General features: G+C 54.0%; 1 protein-coding gene across 19 annotated transcripts; it reads right to left on the bottom strand.

Moving 5' to 3' along the window:
- Positions 1 to 1,982: 1,982 nt before the first annotated feature.
- On the bottom strand, positions 1,983 to 19,048 carry SLC66A1 (solute carrier family 66 member 1). 19 transcript variants are annotated; one of them, XM_078330589.1, is made up of 10 exons: positions 18,852 to 19,048; positions 18,455 to 18,681; positions 13,773 to 14,016; positions 8,289 to 8,547; positions 6,747 to 6,876; positions 5,928 to 6,015; positions 5,132 to 5,274; positions 4,889 to 4,981; positions 4,142 to 4,327; positions 1,983 to 2,650 (listed from the first exon to the last, which is right to left on the bottom strand). In XM_078330589.1, exons 5-10 carry the CDS (start codon positions 6,843 to 6,845, stop codon positions 2,576 to 2,578), a joined length of 684 nt encoding a protein of 227 aa, XP_078186715.1. In that variant the 5' UTR covers positions 6,846 to 6,876; positions 8,289 to 8,547; positions 13,773 to 14,016; positions 18,455 to 18,681; positions 18,852 to 19,048; the 3' UTR covers positions 1,983 to 2,575. The 19 variants fall into 19 exon arrangements, with proteins under 19 accessions (XP_078186715.1, XP_078186714.1, XP_078186720.1 ...); XM_078330588.1 differs by having other exon boundaries at positions 18,455 to 18,614; XM_078330594.1 differs by having other exon boundaries at positions 5,928 to 6,178; positions 18,992 to 19,048.
- Positions 19,049 to 19,071: the final 23 nt, after the last annotated feature.

The raw sequence follows: 19,071 nt of genomic DNA, 5'->3' as shown, positions 1-19,071 counted from the left end.
TCCTTTATTTCCTTTTATATCATCTCTTCATAGATAATCATGTCTTAGTTCATAGACGAATGTCTAGGGCAGACATATTGCAGAGCAGAGCCTGGCCAACACAGTGAAACACCGTCTCTACTAAAAATACAAAAATTAGCTGGGTGTGGGGGTGGGCACCCGTCATCCCAGCTACTCTGGAAGCTGAGGCAGGAGAATTGCTTGAACCCAGAAGGCAGAGGTTGCAGTAAGCCGAGATGGCGCCATTGCACTCCAGCCTGGGCAGCAGAGCAAGACCCTGCCTCAAAAAAAAGAAAAAGAACTCTCCCATCTCAGAGTGGGCTGTGAAAACATGGGGAGATCTTGCACACTGAAGGCAGGTGGCGCAGATGGGCCCACACACAAGTGTGCAACTAATAGCTGCATGCCAGATGGCATCCTATGCTCTGTGGGTGTCCCCTAGGATGGGGCAGGGGAGACTGGGCCTCAGGTGTGCCTTCCCTCCTCTCTCCAGCAAAAGGCTCTTCCCCTGAACAAGCCCTGTCATCTGCTGCAGGGCTGCTGCTGGGTGTGCCCCAGGACCCTGTCCTTGTCCTGAGCAGTGGTGTGGCTTTCAAGTCTTCTTAGAAGCAGCCCAGACACAGACCTCCAGGCCTCCATACCTGCCCCTCCCTTTTCCTGAATTGCCCTCCCCTCTGACTTCAAGATCCAGCTCAAAGGCCACTCATCTGAGAAGTCTTCCCTGATTGACGCTCCAGGGGCTGGTCTCATCTTCTCATTCCCTGACCCTTTCTACCTTCCGGTCAGGTCACAGTAACCATCTCCTCTCCTGGAAGGCAGGGCCTTGGAGCTGGTTCCCCGCAGCCCAGGTGTCTGATACCAGAGGCCGCGTGGAGGGCTGCGCTTACCAAGCATCTGCAGCACCAGAATGGCTGTGGCACTGTTTCCCTTCTCGGGTTGGGAAGGGAGATTCTAAAGGCAAGGCTCACTCTGGGACGCAGCTTCTCTCCCCAAGACTACCCTACCGGATGGCTACAAAGTCCCTGGTTCTGGTTTTCCAGAGCTAGGTTTGGGTGTGTGGGGTGAGATCAGGCCAGCACAGCGGGGAGCTGGCACCTCTGTGCTCCGGGCTCCTGAGGTCCATGGCCCCAGGAAAAGTGGAATCAGAACAGGGTCTGGAGCCAGGCGTGGTGGTGTGCACCTGTAGTCCTAGCTCCTCGGGAGGCGGAGAGGAAGAATCCCTGGAACCTAGGAGTTTGAGGCTGCAGTGAGCTATGATCGCACCACTGCACTCCAGCCTGGGCTAAAAAAAATTTTTTTAAAAAGAGCAGGTCTGGAAACACTAGTTTTGGAGTCCAGGAAGCACTCGGGGCTCAGTCCTGCCCTCCTCCTCACTCTCCCACCTTGCTCCTGTACCTGCCACTTCTTCCTACTGCCTTCAATCCTGTCTTCCCCTTTGATGTCTCCCGCTCATCCTTCTCAGTTGTCACCTCCTCCAGGAGGCTCTCCCTGATCTTCAGGGAGATCTGGTCATGCTCCTCTTCTCCAACTAAAAAATCATCAAAATTAACCTTTATTGAGCCCTTACTAAAAACTCCATAATGTCAGCATTTTATGCGATCCTTGAAAGGACACAGGAAGTGGCAGTACTGTACCATTTCACAGATGAGGAAACCTAGGTACTGAGTAACTGTGAGGCAGAACCCAGATCTCACAGAACCTCAGCCCTTCTGCTTCTTCCTGAGTACTGAGGGGCAGGCCCCCCATGGGGTGTCACTCTCGATGCTGTGTCCCCACAGTGAGGTGTGGGGCCTGTCAGGAGAGGGCACTGAGAAGCAGGCTAAAGAAACCAGAGGCCCCAGGAGGCTGCAGCAAGGCTGCAGGCAGATGCAGTCCCATCTGCTCGGCTTGTCCCGGATCCCCACGCACTGCTGGTCCCCAAAGCAGCCCCGACCCATGAGCACCTTGGGGAAGAGGCAACAAAAGCAGGCCTCACACAGAGGTACCATTTACTCAGTTGTATTTTTATTATTATTATTTTGAGATGGAGTCTGGCTCTGTCACCTAGCTGGACTGTAGTGGCTGATCTCAGCTCACTGCAACCTCCACCTCCCAGATTCAAGCAATTTTCTTGTCTCAGCCTCTCAGGTGGCTGGGGCTACAGGTGTGCACCACCACTCCTGGCTAAGTTTTGTATTTTTAGTAGAGATGGGGTTTCACCATGTTGGCCAGGCTGCTCTTGAACTCCTGACCTTGTGATCCACCGTGCCTGGCCTGTTTACTCAGTTGTCTGGAGTTGACAGGACAGTCCTGAGTCCAGCAGGCGGCAGCTGTGGCCCCTGGGGTGAGCAGGCAGAATGAGGTAGGTGGCGGGAGGGGCAGCTGCACAGTCTCCTGAGAGGCCCTGGGGTCTCTGCTGTAGCCCCTGCCTCTAGGCTTCAGGGTCTACCTGAAGGTGTGTTCCAAGCGGGGATGGTTCCATCCTTGGAGGATCCAGAGGCTGATGCAGGGCCGCAGCACCATCACTGTCCACATCTCTCCCTGCCTGGTGTGGCTTCCGATGGTCCCTGTTCTCCTGTGCTCAGCTTGGCTCTGGTCAGCTGGGGAGGAGGAGGGGCTCGAGCTCTGAGGCAGGGGTGCTGCGCCTGTACACCAGGAACTGGATGGAGATCTTGGGGGTCGCTGTTAAGGCCAAGCTGAGCGGAGACTGGGTTGGACCTATCCCTGGGGGCCTTTGACTCCCTGGAGCTGCCTCCCTCACCCTCGCTCCCACCCCCACGCTGCAGGTGGGAAGGGCCAGCCATGAACTCCCGGCCTCTGCCTTAGCTGTGCTCTCCACTCAGAACGCCTACCCGGCTCCTCAAGCCCTAGCCAAGCTCCCTCTGTCTCCAAGCCCGGCACCACCTTCTCCCTCCCGTGGGCAGCCTCCCTTGACCCCGGCCCAGGATCTTCTCATCCTCTCACCCTGTGGCAACCTGGGTGCTCACCAGGTGGCTGGGCCATTTTGGGGCACAAAAGTCTAAACTTTCACCTCTCACTGCACCCAGCAAGGGACTTAGCAAATATCAAACAAAGGCCATGTTTACTTTCTCTCAGATGAGGCCCAAATAATGCTCTGTCCAGCCATTCAGCAAACACTTCCCGAGCCCTCACTGACCATGGGTCCTGTGGGGAGTGTTTCCAGATGCCTCATCTTACACAATATCTCGATGAAACAGCAGCTGTTGACTGAAGTAAAGACACACCAGCACAGAGAAGCTGATGGCATGCCACATGTCCCACAGCTAGGAGGCGAGGGAGGAGCCCGGACTTGAACCCAGGTTTGTCTGACCAACTCACGTTACTCACGTTGTGTCTCCATACTCCAGCTCTCATCTGCATGGCCTGGAACACGCCTCTCCTGCCTTTGCCTGACTAACTTCTCATTCTCTGTCAGGTCACAGGTTACATGACACAAAAGTCTCTGCTACCCTCTAAGCAGGACAGCCCCTAGCTAGATGCTCTTGTCATTTCTCTGCAGCTTGGTGCCGCAACAAAGTCATTCTTTAATAACAGCGTGTGGCCCCTCTGCCTCCCCCTGGGCTGTGAGCAATGAGGCACTCACGGCTGTTCTTGCTCATTTATGGCTCCAGGGTCTGGCTGGGTGCCCGGAACAGAGGAGGGGTGCACAACTGGATGAACAGATGGAGGGATGAACAGATGGAGGGAGAGAGGGAGGGAAGACAGGTGAAGGGATGGAGGTGGGAGGCAGGGATGAGGGGAGGCATGGGTGGGTGGATGGATGGATGAGGGAGGAATGGATGGATGAATGGATGAACAGATAAAAGATGGAGAGATGGAGGCAGGAATGAAGGGAGGGATGGGTGGATGGATGGAGGGAAAGATAGATGGATGAGTGGAGGAATGATGGATGGATGAATGATGGATGATGAATGGAGGAAGGCAGGTTTTAAAGGGAGGGATGGGTGGATGAATAGAGGGATGGATGTATGTATGGGTAGATGGAGGAGGGGAGGCAGGGATGAAGGGAGGGATGGGTGGATAGATGCAGAAGAGACAGATGGAGGGAGGGAGGGAGGGAGACAGATGAGTGCTGAAGCCGAGTGCAGGCAGGAGCTCCCTTGCCCACACCTGCATCTGCCTCACACGCCCTGAAGGATACGATGGTGTCGAGCAGCAGTACACCCAGGCTGCCCACAAGCCAGGGCAGGTGGTGCAGCAGGTAGCTGCCCTCGCTCTGGCCCTCCTCCGGGTTTTTGAGCAGCACGCTCAGCCCGTACAGCGTGTTCCCCAGCATCACCAGCGCGAAGAGTGAGTAGGAGATCCCCTGGGTGGACTTCCGGAGGAACTGGGGCAGGAGGGGGTCGGGTCAGAGACCTCGAACAGGCCTCTTGTCACTCTGGATTATAACTGTCCACATGTCCACCTGCCCCACCATAGAGTGCCTGTTCTGAGCTGATCTTTCACTGGGTGCCCAGTGTCTGACATGGGCCCGTCACACAGAAGGGCCTCATCTGGCACTCCGCCCACCACAGACGAGCCCTTCCAGGCCCCTGCCAAGGTCCACAGGAGACCGTGGCTGTGCCAGGCCTGCTGGCCCCATTCTACCCCGGCAGTCCTCTCCTCCCCGGCTCCCCAGCTTCTCCTCTCCCCTCGGGCCTCCAAGCTCAGCCCTTCACCTTCCCCTGACCTCCCACTTCCCCAGGACACACATGGGTCTCTTGGTAGCCTAGCTGGCAGGCCATACCACGCCCGTTTTCCAGAAGCAGAAATGGAGGCTCAGAGATTGGATGAATTGCCAAGCCCAGACTTTCTGAACCAAGGCCCCTATGCTGTGTACCCAGAGGGCCAGGGCAGCCAGGCTGGCCCTCCTTCACTTGGCCCCACCCGGCCCCTGCTGGAGGCTCACGTTCGTTCGGATCTGAGGCAGCCGGGAGAGCAGGTACAACACGCTGGAGACCGAACCGATGACGAAGCCAATGATTTCCTGCCGAGTGAAGGGCTGTGGGGCGGAAGGGGGCACTTGGTGCCTCGTAGGGGCCAGAGGGGCAGAGAAATCCCTCCTCAGAGGGTGACCCCCACCCCACTTAATGCCCATGAGGCTGTGGAGGGGAGAGCCCTGGGGGATGAGCCAGCCACACCCACACCTCACCTTGCTGCCTGGCTCCAGGGACAGGAGTGTCCGCCCTCGGAAGATTTCCCTCGGGGCAGCCACGGGCCCAGTGGCACTCAGCAGCGGTGCGGCGCACGCCGTCCCCATGAGGAGCAACAGCACAGAGTTGATGGGGGCAGACACTGCACAGGAGGCAGGAGGGAAACTGAGGTTAGACGGCTGAGTGGCAGCAGACGGACTGGGGGCTGAGTCCTGGCCTTGCCTCTCAGAGGCTGTGTGACCTTGGGTAAGTGAACTAACCCCTCTCAACTTTCATTCTTCATCTGTCGAATGGATACAACGGCACTCTTCTAGAGTTATAAAGGTAAAATGCTGAGGGCAGGGGAGTCATATGAAGGTGGTTATATGAAGCAGAAATGCTGATGAGACACAACTCCCTCCCCTAGTGCCTCTCTGGGTCCATATGGCCTCAGCTGACCTTGTCTCCTGCTCCTCCTGAAGGCAGGGGCAGAGGCAGCCTGGGTGACTTGTCCTCATTTCCCAGCTCCAAGCCCAGGGCTGGACACAGAGGAGGAGCTGGAGCTGGGTCTGCTGAATGAGGCCTTGGGCGAACAGAACCCGCCTGTGGTTGGGGCCAGGATTCGCTCACTGCCCTCAAGCCTCTATCTTGGCCAGTTAAGGCTCAGGCTCTTAGATAAGGCCCGGAGAAGCCTTTGCAAGGTTTGGGCTATCACCAGCCATGGGAAACCTGCTTCCTCCCACGCTCCAGGCGCCCTCCCCACAGCCCCTCAGGCTGCTGGTAGAGCATCTGACAGAGGGCAGCCCCCATACTCACACAGAGAGGGGCGTTTCCTGAACTTGTAGTAAAAGTACAGCGTCAGCATCACCAGGTCTGCCAAGACATAATACACCGCCGTGTAGGTCTGTAAGAGACGCGGGGGTCCCGGGCGTTGGCGCAGTCCCAGGGTCTGGTACCACGCTCCAGCAGCCCTCTGCCACATCCCAGCTGGGTGACCCTGACCAGGTCATTTCAGCTCTCTGCGCTTCTGTTTCCTTATCTGACAAGGAAGAGCTCACAGTGCCCACCTGGCAGAATGACAAATCAGGTGGGCAAAGGCCCAGCAAAGGATCTAGCCCAGCAAGTGCCACTGAACAGGTGGTCAGTGCTAGCAGTCAGGATGAAACAGGACTCCACGGCAAAGTGATGGCTCTGGTTTGGCCTGACACCAGGGCAGTTGGAACTTTTTGGTCCCACTTGGGAAGACAATGCCTTCCTGACTGGGAGCCCCAGCTCTGCCTGTCCACAGGAGTGGGATGGCATCTGGGCCTCCCACAAAAAAACTCCCTTTCTCCTCGAGCGAGGGGCCCACACTCTGAAAGCTTAGTCAGCATTCTAGCACCCTGGAGGTGGAAGAACTGGCAATGTTCCTGTTAGATGTGTTCATATTACAGATGGGGAAACTGAGGCCCAGAGAAGAGCAGTGACCTGCCCACAGTCACAATTTGGCAGACAGAAGGTGTGGAGCCCTCATAAGATGGAATGATGAGTCAGGGTTCTGGAGACCAGGCGAGGCAAAGAGCCTGGCATCTCCTCGGGCAACCCTGCAGGGAGGCAGGGTTAGGGTTACTGCCACCTTCCCGGGGACCGGCCCACCTGCAGGGGCAGCTGGTCAGCAAGGAAGGAGCCGATGAGGTTGCAAGAGTCTCCGCCAATCCAGCCCAGGAGGAACCACAGGGACAGCGCCTGGTCCATGTTGCCCGTCTTGTAGGCTTTGATGAACTGGCTGTGGAAGAGGAAGAGGAGGGGATGCATGCTCAGGCCACCTTACAGGGGACACTGCCCAGAGGAGACAACCACGGGAGGATGAGGACCAGATGGCAAGAAGGTGGCCTGGGGGCCCATCCTCCCCATGGGGGGGATCCTTGGGAGTCTTCCGAACCCTCTGGAGTATTCCCATGGGGAATCCCTCCTAAGCTGAGGGTTCTACAGTTGTGTATCTTTCCAGAAAAAGCCCAGCCTTACTCAGATTCTCCTCCACCACACCCTGGGGTCTCCAGTGGGGATCTGGGGCTTATGTAGGGTCCTGAAGTTTGGTGTTGGGCCCTGAGGACCGCTGCAGAGAACCCTGGATCCCTTCTTCTATGGATGTGGGAAGGTGCTGGAAAGGGACATGCAGGCCAAGGCCTTGCCATGCTGGGTCTCCAGAAGCAGCTGCAGCCAAGACACGCAGAACCCCAGCTCAGTTTTCTTTAGAGGGCAACAGAAAAGGGTGGGGCTCAGGCAGCTGGAGCTCCACTATCAGTCATGGGCTTTTTTTCAGTCCCCTGTCTGTTTTCCCAAAGGTCCCTGGTGCTGGGACCCTCTTAGGACTTCTGGCCAGATGCGGGTACAAGGCCAAAGCAGGTGGTGGCAATGAGGCCCAGGGCTATTCTGAGCCCTCTGCATGTGTGCTGACTCATTGTGTCCTCAAGGCACCCGTGCTGTTCAGTCTACCACTGATGACCTCCTCTGGGCATGGAGGAAGTGGTGCCATACAGCTTGGATTCAACCCCTACCTGAGCCTCCACTCTAGCTCTTAACCACTATACATACTGCCATTTACCGTTCCCATTTCTTTTTAACCACCTGCATGTATGAAGGAAAATAGACAAACATAACGAAACTAAACATGGCCAGACATGGCGGCTCACACCTGCAATCCCAGTACTTTGGGAGGCCGAGGCGGGCGAATCATTTGAGACCAGAAGTTCAAGACCAGCCTGGCCAACATGGTGAAACCCCATCTCTATAAAAATACAAAAATCAGCCAGGCATGGTGGCACTCGCCTGTAATCCCAGCTACGCAGGAGGCTGAGGGATGAGAATTGCTTGAACCCAGGAGGTGGAGGTTGCAGTGAGCCAAGATCACACCACTGCTCTCCAGCCTGGGCAACAGAGTGAGAAAAGAAAAAGAAAGAAACTAACTAAATGGCAGCTCGTCCCTTCCATCATCCTAGTCAGAAACTAAGATACGGGCATTGGCTGGGGTCTTCCCATGGCCAGGCCCTCCACCTGCCTCCCTCAATCTCCTAACCAAGCCTCCTCCCTCCTTTTGGATCCATCCCCCCTTTCAGGAATCTTTCTAAACCTCCTGTCTCAGCCAGGAGCAGTGGCTCATGCCTATAATCCCAACACTTGGGAGGCTGGGCGTGGTACCTCACACTTGTAATCCCAGCTCTTCAGGAGGCTGAGACAGGAGGTTCGCTTGAGCCTAGAAGTTCAAGACCAGCCTGGGCAACACAACAAGACACTGTCTCTTCCAGAAAAAAAAAACTAGTCAAGCCTGGTGGTGGGCAACTGTGATCCCGGCTACTCAGGAGGTTGAGGTGGGAGGATCACTTGAGTCCAAGAGGTTGAGGCTGCAGTGAGCTATGACTGCACCACTGCACTCCAGCCTGGATGACACAGTGAGACCCTGTTTAAAAAAAAAAAAACAAAAAACTGTCTTTAATAACAAATAAAAAACTAAAACCCCAGTGTCATCAAAAATTGCCAGAGCCTTCCAGTGCCCTTCGATAAGGACCCGCATCCTGCGAGCAGGCCCTTGCAAGGCCCCAGGCTCGCTGCCGCCGATGGCTCTCCGTTCCTCTGCACTCTGGTCTCAGAAGCCCCACCCACCCCTCCTTCGGCCCAGATGCCTCTGTGTCTCTTTCACATCTCAGGAAACGTCAGTTCCTCCTCTGAGCCTCCCCTGACATGAGTTCCACTGGCATCTTCTCCTTCCTCCTTTGTAACACTAGATATCCCTGTCCCTCCCAGACTCACTCCAGTTTCTTGAGGACAGGGGAGTAGCACAGGCTCAGCACTGAGAAGGCCCTTAATCAAGGTTTCTCCCATGGGCCTTAGAGTAAAGCTCCTCCTCAGATGGTATTACTCAGCTTGTCTTCATCAATTGCAGGAAAATGATTCTGTCCCACTTAGGAGAGACTGAGGCCTGGGGAAGGACAGGGGGGCAGCCACCCTCCCTCCATCACTTAGGGCTCTCCTCCAGGCCTCCAATCCCCTCCCTGTTTAATCAACCAGCCCAGGCAGAAAGGGGGAGCAGCAGCCAGCTCCTCAGATAGTCCTGAGGAAGCTCTCAGCCCTGGCCAGGGAGCCCTCAGTCACGTATACCTGTCCAGTCTGCCTGGAGAGGGCCTCTCCAATCCTCCCTATCGTCAATGCTTGCTGGAGGCTTCCACAGCCTCTACTCTCTCTCTGTCACTCTGGTCCTTCCTCCCCATCACTCCCAGATTATCTTTTCAAGTGTACCAGAATAGCAGCTCTGGAAAGGCAAGGACAGTGTCTGTTTGGCTTACTGGCACCCAACCCAACATGGCACCTGGAACAAGGGAATTCAGTAAAAACATCAAGCCTCTGATAGGGTGCCTGGAGAAAGCAAGGGGGAAGGACACTCTTTTCAACACCTGGTGCTGGGATAAGCGGACATCCACACGTGCAGTAGCTCATGCCTATAATCCCAGCACTTTTGGAGGCTGAGGTGGGTAGATCACCTGAGGTCAGAAGTTCGAGATCAGCCTGGCCAACATGGTGAAAACCCATCTTTACTAAAAATATAAAAAGCTGCTGGGCATGGTAACGCATGCTTGTAATCTCAGCTACTCAGGAGGCTGAGGCATGAGAATCACTTGAAGCCAAGAGGTGGAGGTTGCAGTGAGCTGAAATTGCTCCACCGCACTCCAGCCTGAATAACAGAACAAGACTCTGTCTCAAAAAAAAAAAAAAAAAAAAAAAAGAAGGAGGTTGGACTCCTATTTCACGTCATTTACAAACTATAACACAAAATGGATCAAACACCTAAACGCAACGAGATGCTGGGCACAATGGCTCATGCTGCTAATCCCAACCCTTTGGAGGCCGAGGCAGGAGGACTGCTTAAACCTAGGAGTTTGAGACCAGGCCAGATAATCTAGTGAGACCCTGTCACTGAAAAAAAAAAAATTAATTAGCCCGATGTGTTGGTGCACATCTGTAGTCCCAGCTACTCAAGAGGCTGAGGTGGGAGGACCGCCTGAGCTAAGAAGCTGAAGATTAAAATGAGCTATGTGATCACGCTACTGCATTCCAGCCTGGGGAACAGAGCAAGACCATGTCTCAAAAAGAGATAAGGATAAACCTTTGTTATCTGTATTTGGCTATGGTTTCTTAGCTATGATACCAAAACCACAAGATACAAAGAGAAAAAATAGATAAACTGGACATCATCAAAATTTAAAACTTTAATGCTTCAAAGGACACCATCAGAAAAGTGAAAAGCACACCAGGCAAGGTGGCTCAGGCCTGTAATCCCAGCACTTTGGGAGGCTGAAACGAGTGGATCACCTGAGATCAGGAGTTTGAGACCAGCCTGGCTAACATGGTGAAACCCCGTTTCTACTAAAAATACAAAAATTAGCTGGGCGTGGTGGCAGGTGCCTGTAGTCCCAGCTTCTCAGGAGCCTGAGGAAGGAGAATCACTTGAACCCAGGAGGCAGAGGTTGCAGTGAGCTGAGACTGTGCCACTGCACTCCAGCCTGGGCAACAGAGTGAGATTTGGTCTCAAAAAAAGAAAAAAAAGGAAGCTAGGCTGGGCACAGTGGCTCATGCCTGTAATCCCAGCACTTTGGGAAGCCAAGGTGGGCAGGTCATGAGGTGAATAGATTGAGACCATCTTGGCCAACATGGTGAAAACCCATCTCAACATATAAAAATTAGCTAGGCGTGGTGGTGCACACCTGTAGTCTCAGCTACCAGGGAGGATGGGGCAGGAGAATCCCTTGAACCTGGGAGGTGGAGCCTGCAGTGAGCCGAGATCGCACCACTGCACTCCAGCCTGGCGACAGAGCAAGACTCTGTCTCAAAAAAAAAAAAAAAAAAAGTGAAAAGACAACTCACAAAATATTTGCAAATCACATATCAGATGGCAGTGTTATATCCAGTATATAGAAAGAACATTTACAAAGCAACAATAAAAAGACAAATGATCCAGCTGGAAAGTGGGCAGAGGATCTGAAGGGACCTTTCTCCAGAGAAGGTACACAGATGGCTGGTAAGCACATGAAAACCTGTTCCACTTCATCACCCATCAGAGCAAGGCACATCAAAAGCACCATGAGATACTACTTCACACCCACTGGGAGGGCTACAGTAACAAAAGACTGGCTGGCCAGGGACAGTGTCTTACCCCTGTAATCCCAGGATTTTGGGAGGCCGAGGCAGGCAGATCACCTGAGGTCAAGGGTTTGAGACCAGCCTGGCCAACATGGTGAAACCCTGTCTTTACTAAAAACGCAAAAATTAGACAGGCATGGTGGTGCACACCTGTAACCCCAGCTTCTTGGGAGGCTAAGGCAGGAAAATCACTTGAACCCAGAAGGCGAAGGTTGCAGTGAGCTGAGCTGAGGTTGAGCCACTGCACTCCAGCCTGGGCAATAGAGTGAGACTCCATCTAAAAAAAAAGACCAGGTGCGGTGGCTCACACTTGTAATACCAGCACTCTGGGAGGCCGTGGCGGGCGAATCGCCTGAGGTCAGGAGTTTTAGACCAGCCTGGCCAGCATGGTGAAAGCCCCTCTTTACTAAAAATACAAAAATTAGCTGGAGGTGGCCTTTTTTTTTGAGATGGAATCTCGTTCTTGTCCCCCAGGCTGGAGTGTAGTAGTATGACCTTGGCTCACTGCAGACTCCATCTCCCAGGTTCAAGTGATTCCCCCGCCTCAGCCTCCCAAGTAGCTGGGATTATAGGTACGTGCCACCATGCCCAGCTAATTTTTTTATTTTTAGTAGAGACAGGGTTTCACCATGTTGACCAGGCTGGTTGAGACCTCCTGACCTCAGGCAATCCGCCCACCTGGGCCTCCCAAAGTGCTGGGATGACAGGTGTGAGCCACAGCGCCCAGGGGAAAAAATGAATGTGCGTAGCAATATTAATCGTAATAGCTGAAAAGTAGAAACAACCCAATGTCTATCAATGGTTCCAGATAACAAAATGTGACATACACAGAGTAAAACAGTATTCATCCACAAAAAGGGATGAAGTACTGATCTGATACCTGCTATGACGCGGATGAATCTTGAAGACATTATGTTAAGTGAAAGAAGCCAGTCACAAAAGTCCTGTATGATTCCATTTATATGAATCATGCAATGTCCAGAATAGGCAAATCAATAGAGACAGAAAGCAGACCAGTGTCTGACAGGGACTGAGAGCTTTCAGGAGAAATGAAGAGACTGCTGATGGGGATGGTGTTCACCTGGGCTAACGAAAACGTGCTCAAATTAATTGTGGTGACAGTTATACAACTCTGTGGCTATACGGAAACCAGCGACTTGTACACTGAATGGGCTAACTGCACGAGATGTGAATTCCCTCCCAATAAAGCCTGTTGAAACAGTATCAAGCCCCTGACCAAACCCTTGTCTGTATCCCTCAGGATAAAGAGCACATTTCTTAACATTAGAGGATGGCCCTTAGACTATATGGCCTTTGATGACTCCTGTGATCCCCACACACTCTGTCTGCCATAGAAACACAGCTGCCCACTTCTCTGTCCATCTGCTGCTCCCTCTGTCTGAACTGCTCTTCCACACTCAGGTCCTGGCTCTCACCCCTCAATTCTGTCCTATCCTAGGCTTTTAGCCTAGATGCCAACACTTCCAGCTGCCTTCTTTTTTGTTGCTTTATTTTATTTTATTTTATTTTTTTGGTAGAGATGAGGTCTCACTATGTTAGCCGGGCTGGTCTCAAACTCCTGACCTTAAGTGATCCTCCTGCCTTGGCCTCCCAGAGTGCTGGGATTACAGGCGTGAGCCACTGTGCCTGGCCTCCAGGTCCTTTCTGACTGTAATCTTCTTCCGCCTCTGCAGATCAGATGGGTGTCCCTCTTCTGTGCTTCACGTAATGAAATAATAGCAATGTCATCACTGACAGCTTTTAGGCTTGTGCAAACATTGTGTAGAGGCCCTGAGTGGGCAGCTTTCCCTGTACACCCTCATGCCATCCTCTTAGCAACAGTCTGAGCTGGGTAACAGTATTTCCATTTCACAAGCAAGGAAACAGGCTCAGAGCAGTCAAGTGACACGCCCAGATCAGGATGCTCTTGACCCCTGTGCAATGTCCTTGCTCCCTGATCACAGAAGCAGCCACGCGGTGTTATGTTCACTGCTGCTGTCTCCACCGGCCTGCCAAACCCTTGAGGACAGAGGCTGTGTTTGATGCATTCCAGCCCTCCCACTCTCCTGCCCCATCTCTGACTAGTTGTGTGACCTAAAGCAAATTACTTCACCTCTCTGGGTTTTGGATCCCTCATCTGTAAAATAGATGGATAGTAACTGTCCCTATTTCACAAGGTTGTGAGGATTAAATGAGATAGAAATATAGCAAGTACTTAGAAGCAAGCCAGGTATACAGTAGGCTCTCAATAAACTCTTGCAAAAGTGATGATCTCTCTATCAGCACTGCCCAGCACAAGGCCTGGCCTGTGGTAGGAATCAGTGCAGGTTGGGTACCCTTCCTGGATGGGTAGGAAGTAGAAGGAGCACACCCAGCCTCCAGTCTAGAGAGGCCCAGGGTCTGCCAGGAAACCTCTCTCTGAGCAGTCGCTGGAGCCACTCCCCCAACCCCACAGCCCTGCCCCGGTCCTGCCACCCAGACACTACTCACGGGAAGGTAGATGCAGCAAAGCAGAGAATGGAGATCAAGCCCAGGCCCACGCTGGCCTCATCCCAGCCGTCCTGGGCACATTCACCAAACACATCCCATATCCACTGGATGGAGCCATTGGGGCAGCTGGAGAAGTTGCGGGAGCCCAGTTTCTTCCAGACCATGGCTATGGAGGAAGGGCCCCCGGGGCTGGGCACAGCTGCACAGGAGTGAGGGTGCTGGTGTTCTGAGGCCGGCAAGGGTTCTACAGGGAGAGACAGAGGAGGCTTTCAGCACTGGAAGGTCCAGTTCCTATTCATGGTCATCCCAAACTAAGCTCATCCCAGCCTTATCACCTGGCACCTGGCCCTGAACCAGAGAAGGGCAAAGACATAATCTTTACCCACCAGGACACAATCAGCTTACAGGTACACAGATCACAGCAAACACACTAGACATGCAGGCAGTGCACTGGATCTGCAGAAGGGACAGGTGTGTTCACAGCCCTGCTTCACCACCGTTCATGCTAGAGTTTGGGCAAAGACTTAGCCCTTCTGTGCCTGAGCCCTCTCATCTGTAAATGGGGGTCATTATAGTGCTGCCTCCCGCATCCGGTTGTTGTATGGGTTAAATGAGTTCATACATAGCATGGAGAACTGAGCCCTATGACTCCAGAACACTTAGGTTGTCCCTAATTTCTTGTGATTATTATAAATTACTCTGTAAGGATCTGCTGAGACCAGGCCCATCAAGCTCATCATCTAATTTAAAGTAGGTTGTACCCAGGAGGGATGGATGGCTGGCTCATGCCTGTAATCCCCACACTTTGGGAGGCCAAGGCGGGAGGACAGCTTGAGCCCAGGAGACAGAGACCAGCCTGGGCAACACAGCAAGAACCCATTTCTATTAAAAAAAAAAAAAAAAAGAAAGAAAGAAAAAAACACAAAAATTTAGCCAAGCATGGTGGTGTGATGGTGTGCACCTGTCTGTTCCTAGCCACTCAGGAGGCTGAGGTGGGAGGATCACTTGAGCCCAGGAGGTAGAGGCTATAGAGAGCCATGATCTCACCAATGCACTCCAGCCTGGATAACAGAGCAAGACCCTGTCTCAAAAACAACAAGAGAAAATAAGGGCTGGGCACCGTGCCGGCACTCTGGAAGGCCGAGGTGGGAAAGATCACTTAAGCCCAGGAGTTAGAGAACAGCCTGAGTAATGCTGTCTCTACGAAAAATTCAAAAATTAGCCAGGTGTGGTAGCATATGCATATAGTCCCAGCTGCTACTCAGGAGGCTGAGGTGGGAGAATCGCTTGAGCCCAGGAGGTGGAGGTTGCAGAGCAAGCCACAATCATGCCACTGTACTCCAGCCTGGTGACAGAGCCAGAGCCAGACCCTGTCTTGAAAGAAAAAACCACACACACGCACAAACGAGGGAAGTAGAGAAAAGGAGCAGGGGATCCCCGGGGTTGCATGAGTGACAAGGACTCAAGTTTGAGACGCTGCAGCCTGTATCCTCCCAGGAGCTCACAGAGTGTGGGGGACGCCTACCAGCAGGGAGTCCACAGCCGCCTCCCCACTGTCACACTGACAGCCAGAATACGGGTGATCGCAGGGCTGGGCAGGGCAGGCCCCTCCCAGTACCCGAGCACCCTGGACAGTGAGTAGAGCAGTCACTGCCTGGGTGACACCTTAGAGGAGGAAGGGAAAGTGAGATTCGGCTGGGCTATCTCCGTCAGTGATCGTCACCACAGCTCGGACCAGAGAGCTCTTTGTCAGCCTATGCCAAGCATCCTGCATGCATTCATAGGTTTCATCTTTACAGCAACTGTGAAGTGGGGACCACTGACATCCACATGGAGCCTGAGCCAGAGTGCGGAAGTGATGTGCCAGGGCCACCCAGCCAGGAAGCTAAGGAGTCAAACCCAAGACTCAGACCTACATCCCTGCTCATGGCCACCTGCCACACCGCCCACCTCAGGTGCGTCTGCCACCAGCGAGGCAGAAGTCTTCTGTGGCTCTCTAGCAAGCAGACACAGAAAAAGAAAGAGGGAAGCCTCTGCGGTCTGGCATGACTGCTCAGCCAGAAAGTGGGTTTCCCCTCTTCTCCCTGTGCTCAGAGGGGATTTCCTCACCCAGGCAGGGGCTCTCTCCAGCTGCCTTCATTCCTACTTGTGTCAGGAGGCCTGGGCTCCTCAGCTAGTCCCTGGCTGACCCCATGGAACTACTGAGGTCACAGAGACCAGGGAGCACCAGGAGGGAGAGAAAGTGAGTCAGCACCTCCTCTCAGGAAGCTGTAGACCCTCAGCCCTAATGTGACTCGCTGTGGGCAGAGGCCCTGGAGCTGCAGATAAGGACGCCTCAGGTCATTGTCGGCCCAATGGACTATCTCCAGGGCCTGGCACAGGCAGGAAGGCTGAAAGCCTCTTCCTTTGTGTCTTCGTGGCCCACCTGGAGGATCATCAGCACAGCTGATGTTGAAAGGCTTCACCTGATGCCCCGACTCTGGGACCTGGAAGGCCGCACCAAATTAACATATAGTCCAGGTGTGGCTGGGTGTGGTGGCTCACACCTATAATCCCAGCACTTTGGGAGGCTGAGGCAGGTGGATCACTTGAGCTCGGGAGTTGGAGAACAGCTTGGCCAACATGGTGAAACCCCCTCTCTATCAAAAATACAAAAATTAGCTGGGTGTGGTGGCACATGCCTGTAATTCCAGCTACTCGGGAGGCTAAGGTAGGAGAATCACTGGAACCCAGGAGGTGTAGGTTGCAGTGAGTCAAGATTGCACCCCTGCGCTCCAGCCTGAGAAACAGAGCAAGACTCTGTCTCAAAAAGAAAAAAAAAAACAAAAACCATATAGTCCAGGTGAGAATGCCAAAGGGATTTCAAATCAAGTCCTCATGTTCCCAGCCACTGCCCCTGACTCGGTTGAACCCCCCGCCCCTTGCAGAGTCTGAACACAAGGCTGCAGGTCATCCACTGCCATCTTCACCACTCCCCAGCAAGGTCGGCTCATTTTACAGGTGAGGCCGAGCAGCCTTGGAAGTGAGTTAACCTGCCTGAGCCCTCTTATAAAATGGGGCCAGTGACATCCACTCCTTGGGGCAGCTGTCCTGACTAAATGCACATAAAGCTCTCAGCCCCGTGCCTGACAATGCACGGCAGCAACTGTTTTTAGGATGAGAGTCCAGCATCTCAACCACCCTGGCGCCTCTCTCTCATTTCCCCTTTTCCCCAAGTTAGGGAGGAAATGAAATGGACACATCCCACTATGTGTAAGTGTTGGGGGGTTGTCTTGAGGAAGGTACCTTAGTTTATGGATCCAGGATACTGGGTGGGTGGCCCCCTGACCTTGGACAAGACTCGTGCAGCCTGGAGCTCAGGACACTCAGAAACACACCTGATCCCTGATCAGAAGGGTCTTGCTCTGAGGGCCATCCTGCACAGTTCCTGTACCCAGAAGCCAGGCATGGGCCCACTTCCTGTTCAAACAGCGCTGAGTAAATGGATGTCCAAGGTTGCAATGGAGTTTGACCTCATCTGTAGAGATGGCAAGAGCCCCAGAAGGGGTACCCTGGAATCACCCTTGGAGGGTGCACGTTAAAAATGTGGAGTGAGTGTACCTGGGCTAGGGCCTAGAGATTCTGGGTTTAAGAAGCCCTCCAGCAATTCTGGTCCATCTGGTGCACTTTGAGAAAGGGCGGGCTAGAGACGGCATCTCCTGCTACACTCAACCTCCTCTCCTTGATCCCGAGCTGAGTCAGGGATGCTTTGGGGCCGAGGACCAACGCCGATCACGTGTCCACCTTTGTCTACAGGATCAAGTCCAAATTACCTGAGGCCAGGCCTCAAGTTACTCCAAGAACCACCCTCCCAACCTTATCTCCTGCCTCCTGACCCACGTCTTAGGTCATTTCAGGTCTCTAGGCATCTGCGCATGCTGTCTCTTACCCTAGGAGTGTCCTGCTCCCCTGCACGGGCCTGGTTGAAGTAAGACTCACTTCTAAATTGCTCTTTCAAAGATGCCCCGTGAGAGCCAGCTGGACAAGACCTCCCACCTCATCCTCTCCCCTCGTCCACACACCTGAAGAATGCTATCACGGTCCTCTATGACCAGTGTCCTTGAAACGTACTCTCCCCACTCTGGATTGTGCATTTCTTATTCTCTGGGTCTAAACACATGCAGAGGTTCAGCAAATGTTGAGACAAAGAGAGAGAGGTAGAGAGAAGGACAGATTGAAGAGAGGAAACAGGAGTGAGGAAAGGAGAAAAGGGGGAAAGAGAGGGAAGAGGAAGGAAAGGAGAAAGGAAGAAAGAGGGGGGGAAGCTGTGAGCTCAAACAGCCCAGGGTTGAGGAGAAAATCACTCTGGAACAGACCTGCCCAACACCTACCAGTCTAGAACTCAAGTGACTGAGCCTCGCAGTTCTCATCTGAAAAGTGGGGGAATAATGCAATACCCACCTCCTAGGCTGACTGCAGAGTTAAATGATACAATCCAGGCCAAGCCATTACAAGGGTGCCTGGCACAGGCACTCCACACCAACAGCACAAAATGACTATTATTTGTTCTCACTGTAGCCCTTTCAGCATCCAGGCACACAGGCGCCTTCAGTAAGAGTTGATTAGGTAAGACCTCAGTCCCCGGCCCGGGACCCCTCACACTTCCAGACCCAGACTCTCCATGCACACGTTTGGAAACCTACCCTAGGCACGGCGTGGGAGGGGGCAGTGTAGGCTCTCGTCCCTGCACACCTGGGGACAATGTGGAGTGAGGAGCGTCCTGTCTTGGGACTACCACCCACGCCAGGGCTCGGCGTCCTAGGCCACAGCTTCCTCCTGGTGATTCAGCCCGGAGCGGGTCGCCTGTTTGGAGGGATAATGACAGGGCAGCTGCTGGGGCCAGCGCCGCAAGGGCCCTCTCCCGACCGACCTGGGAAATACAAAGCCATCAGATGGCAGGGGGCTGGTCGGCCGCGACCTGGGGGTGAAAGGGGACCCGGCCCCCAACCCCTGGCCAGGCTGTGCTGGTCGCCCCTGAGGTGGGGGAGCCACAGGGCTGCGAGCTCCCAAGGGCCACCCAGTCCCGGCCCGGAGCCTTGCCTCAGGATGTCGCGCCACAAGGGGGGCGCAGGAGCCCAGCAGTCCAGGGGCCGGAGGAGGGGGCTGGAAGGACGTAGCAGGGAAGCCCAGGAGCCCCGACCCCCAGCCGTGGTTTGCCACCTGCCCCCGGGCCGGCTCACCAAGTCCAGATCCGCCGCCAGGGCCGGACTTCTGGGTCAGAGCCCGCCGGATCAGCTGATCGCGCGCCACCGCCCCGCCC

Source organism: Callithrix jacchus, chromosome 7 (assembly GCF_049354715.1).
Source record: "Callithrix jacchus isolate 240 chromosome 7, calJac240_pri, whole genome shotgun sequence".
Taxonomy (NCBI): Eukaryota; Metazoa; Chordata; class Mammalia; order Primates; family Cebidae; genus Callithrix; species Callithrix jacchus.
This window is presented reverse-complemented; position numbering and strand designations above follow the sequence as displayed.

Bases quoted from the DNA above. Each gene is read 5' to 3' on its own strand.
- SLC66A1 (XM_078330583.1), bottom strand. From the start codon at position 13,936: ATGGTCTGGAAGAAACTGGGCTCCCGCAACTTCTCCAGCTGCCCCAAT. The intron at 6,179-6,746 runs GTGGGCCGGTCC...TCATTCTGCCAG, and splicing joins CTGACCAGCTGCCCCTGCAG to GTGGGCACTGTGAGCTCTTC. The intron at 2,651-4,141 runs GTATCCTTCAGG...GCGACCCCCAAG, and splicing joins TACTGCTGCTCGACACCATC to ATCTCCATCCAGTTCCTGGT.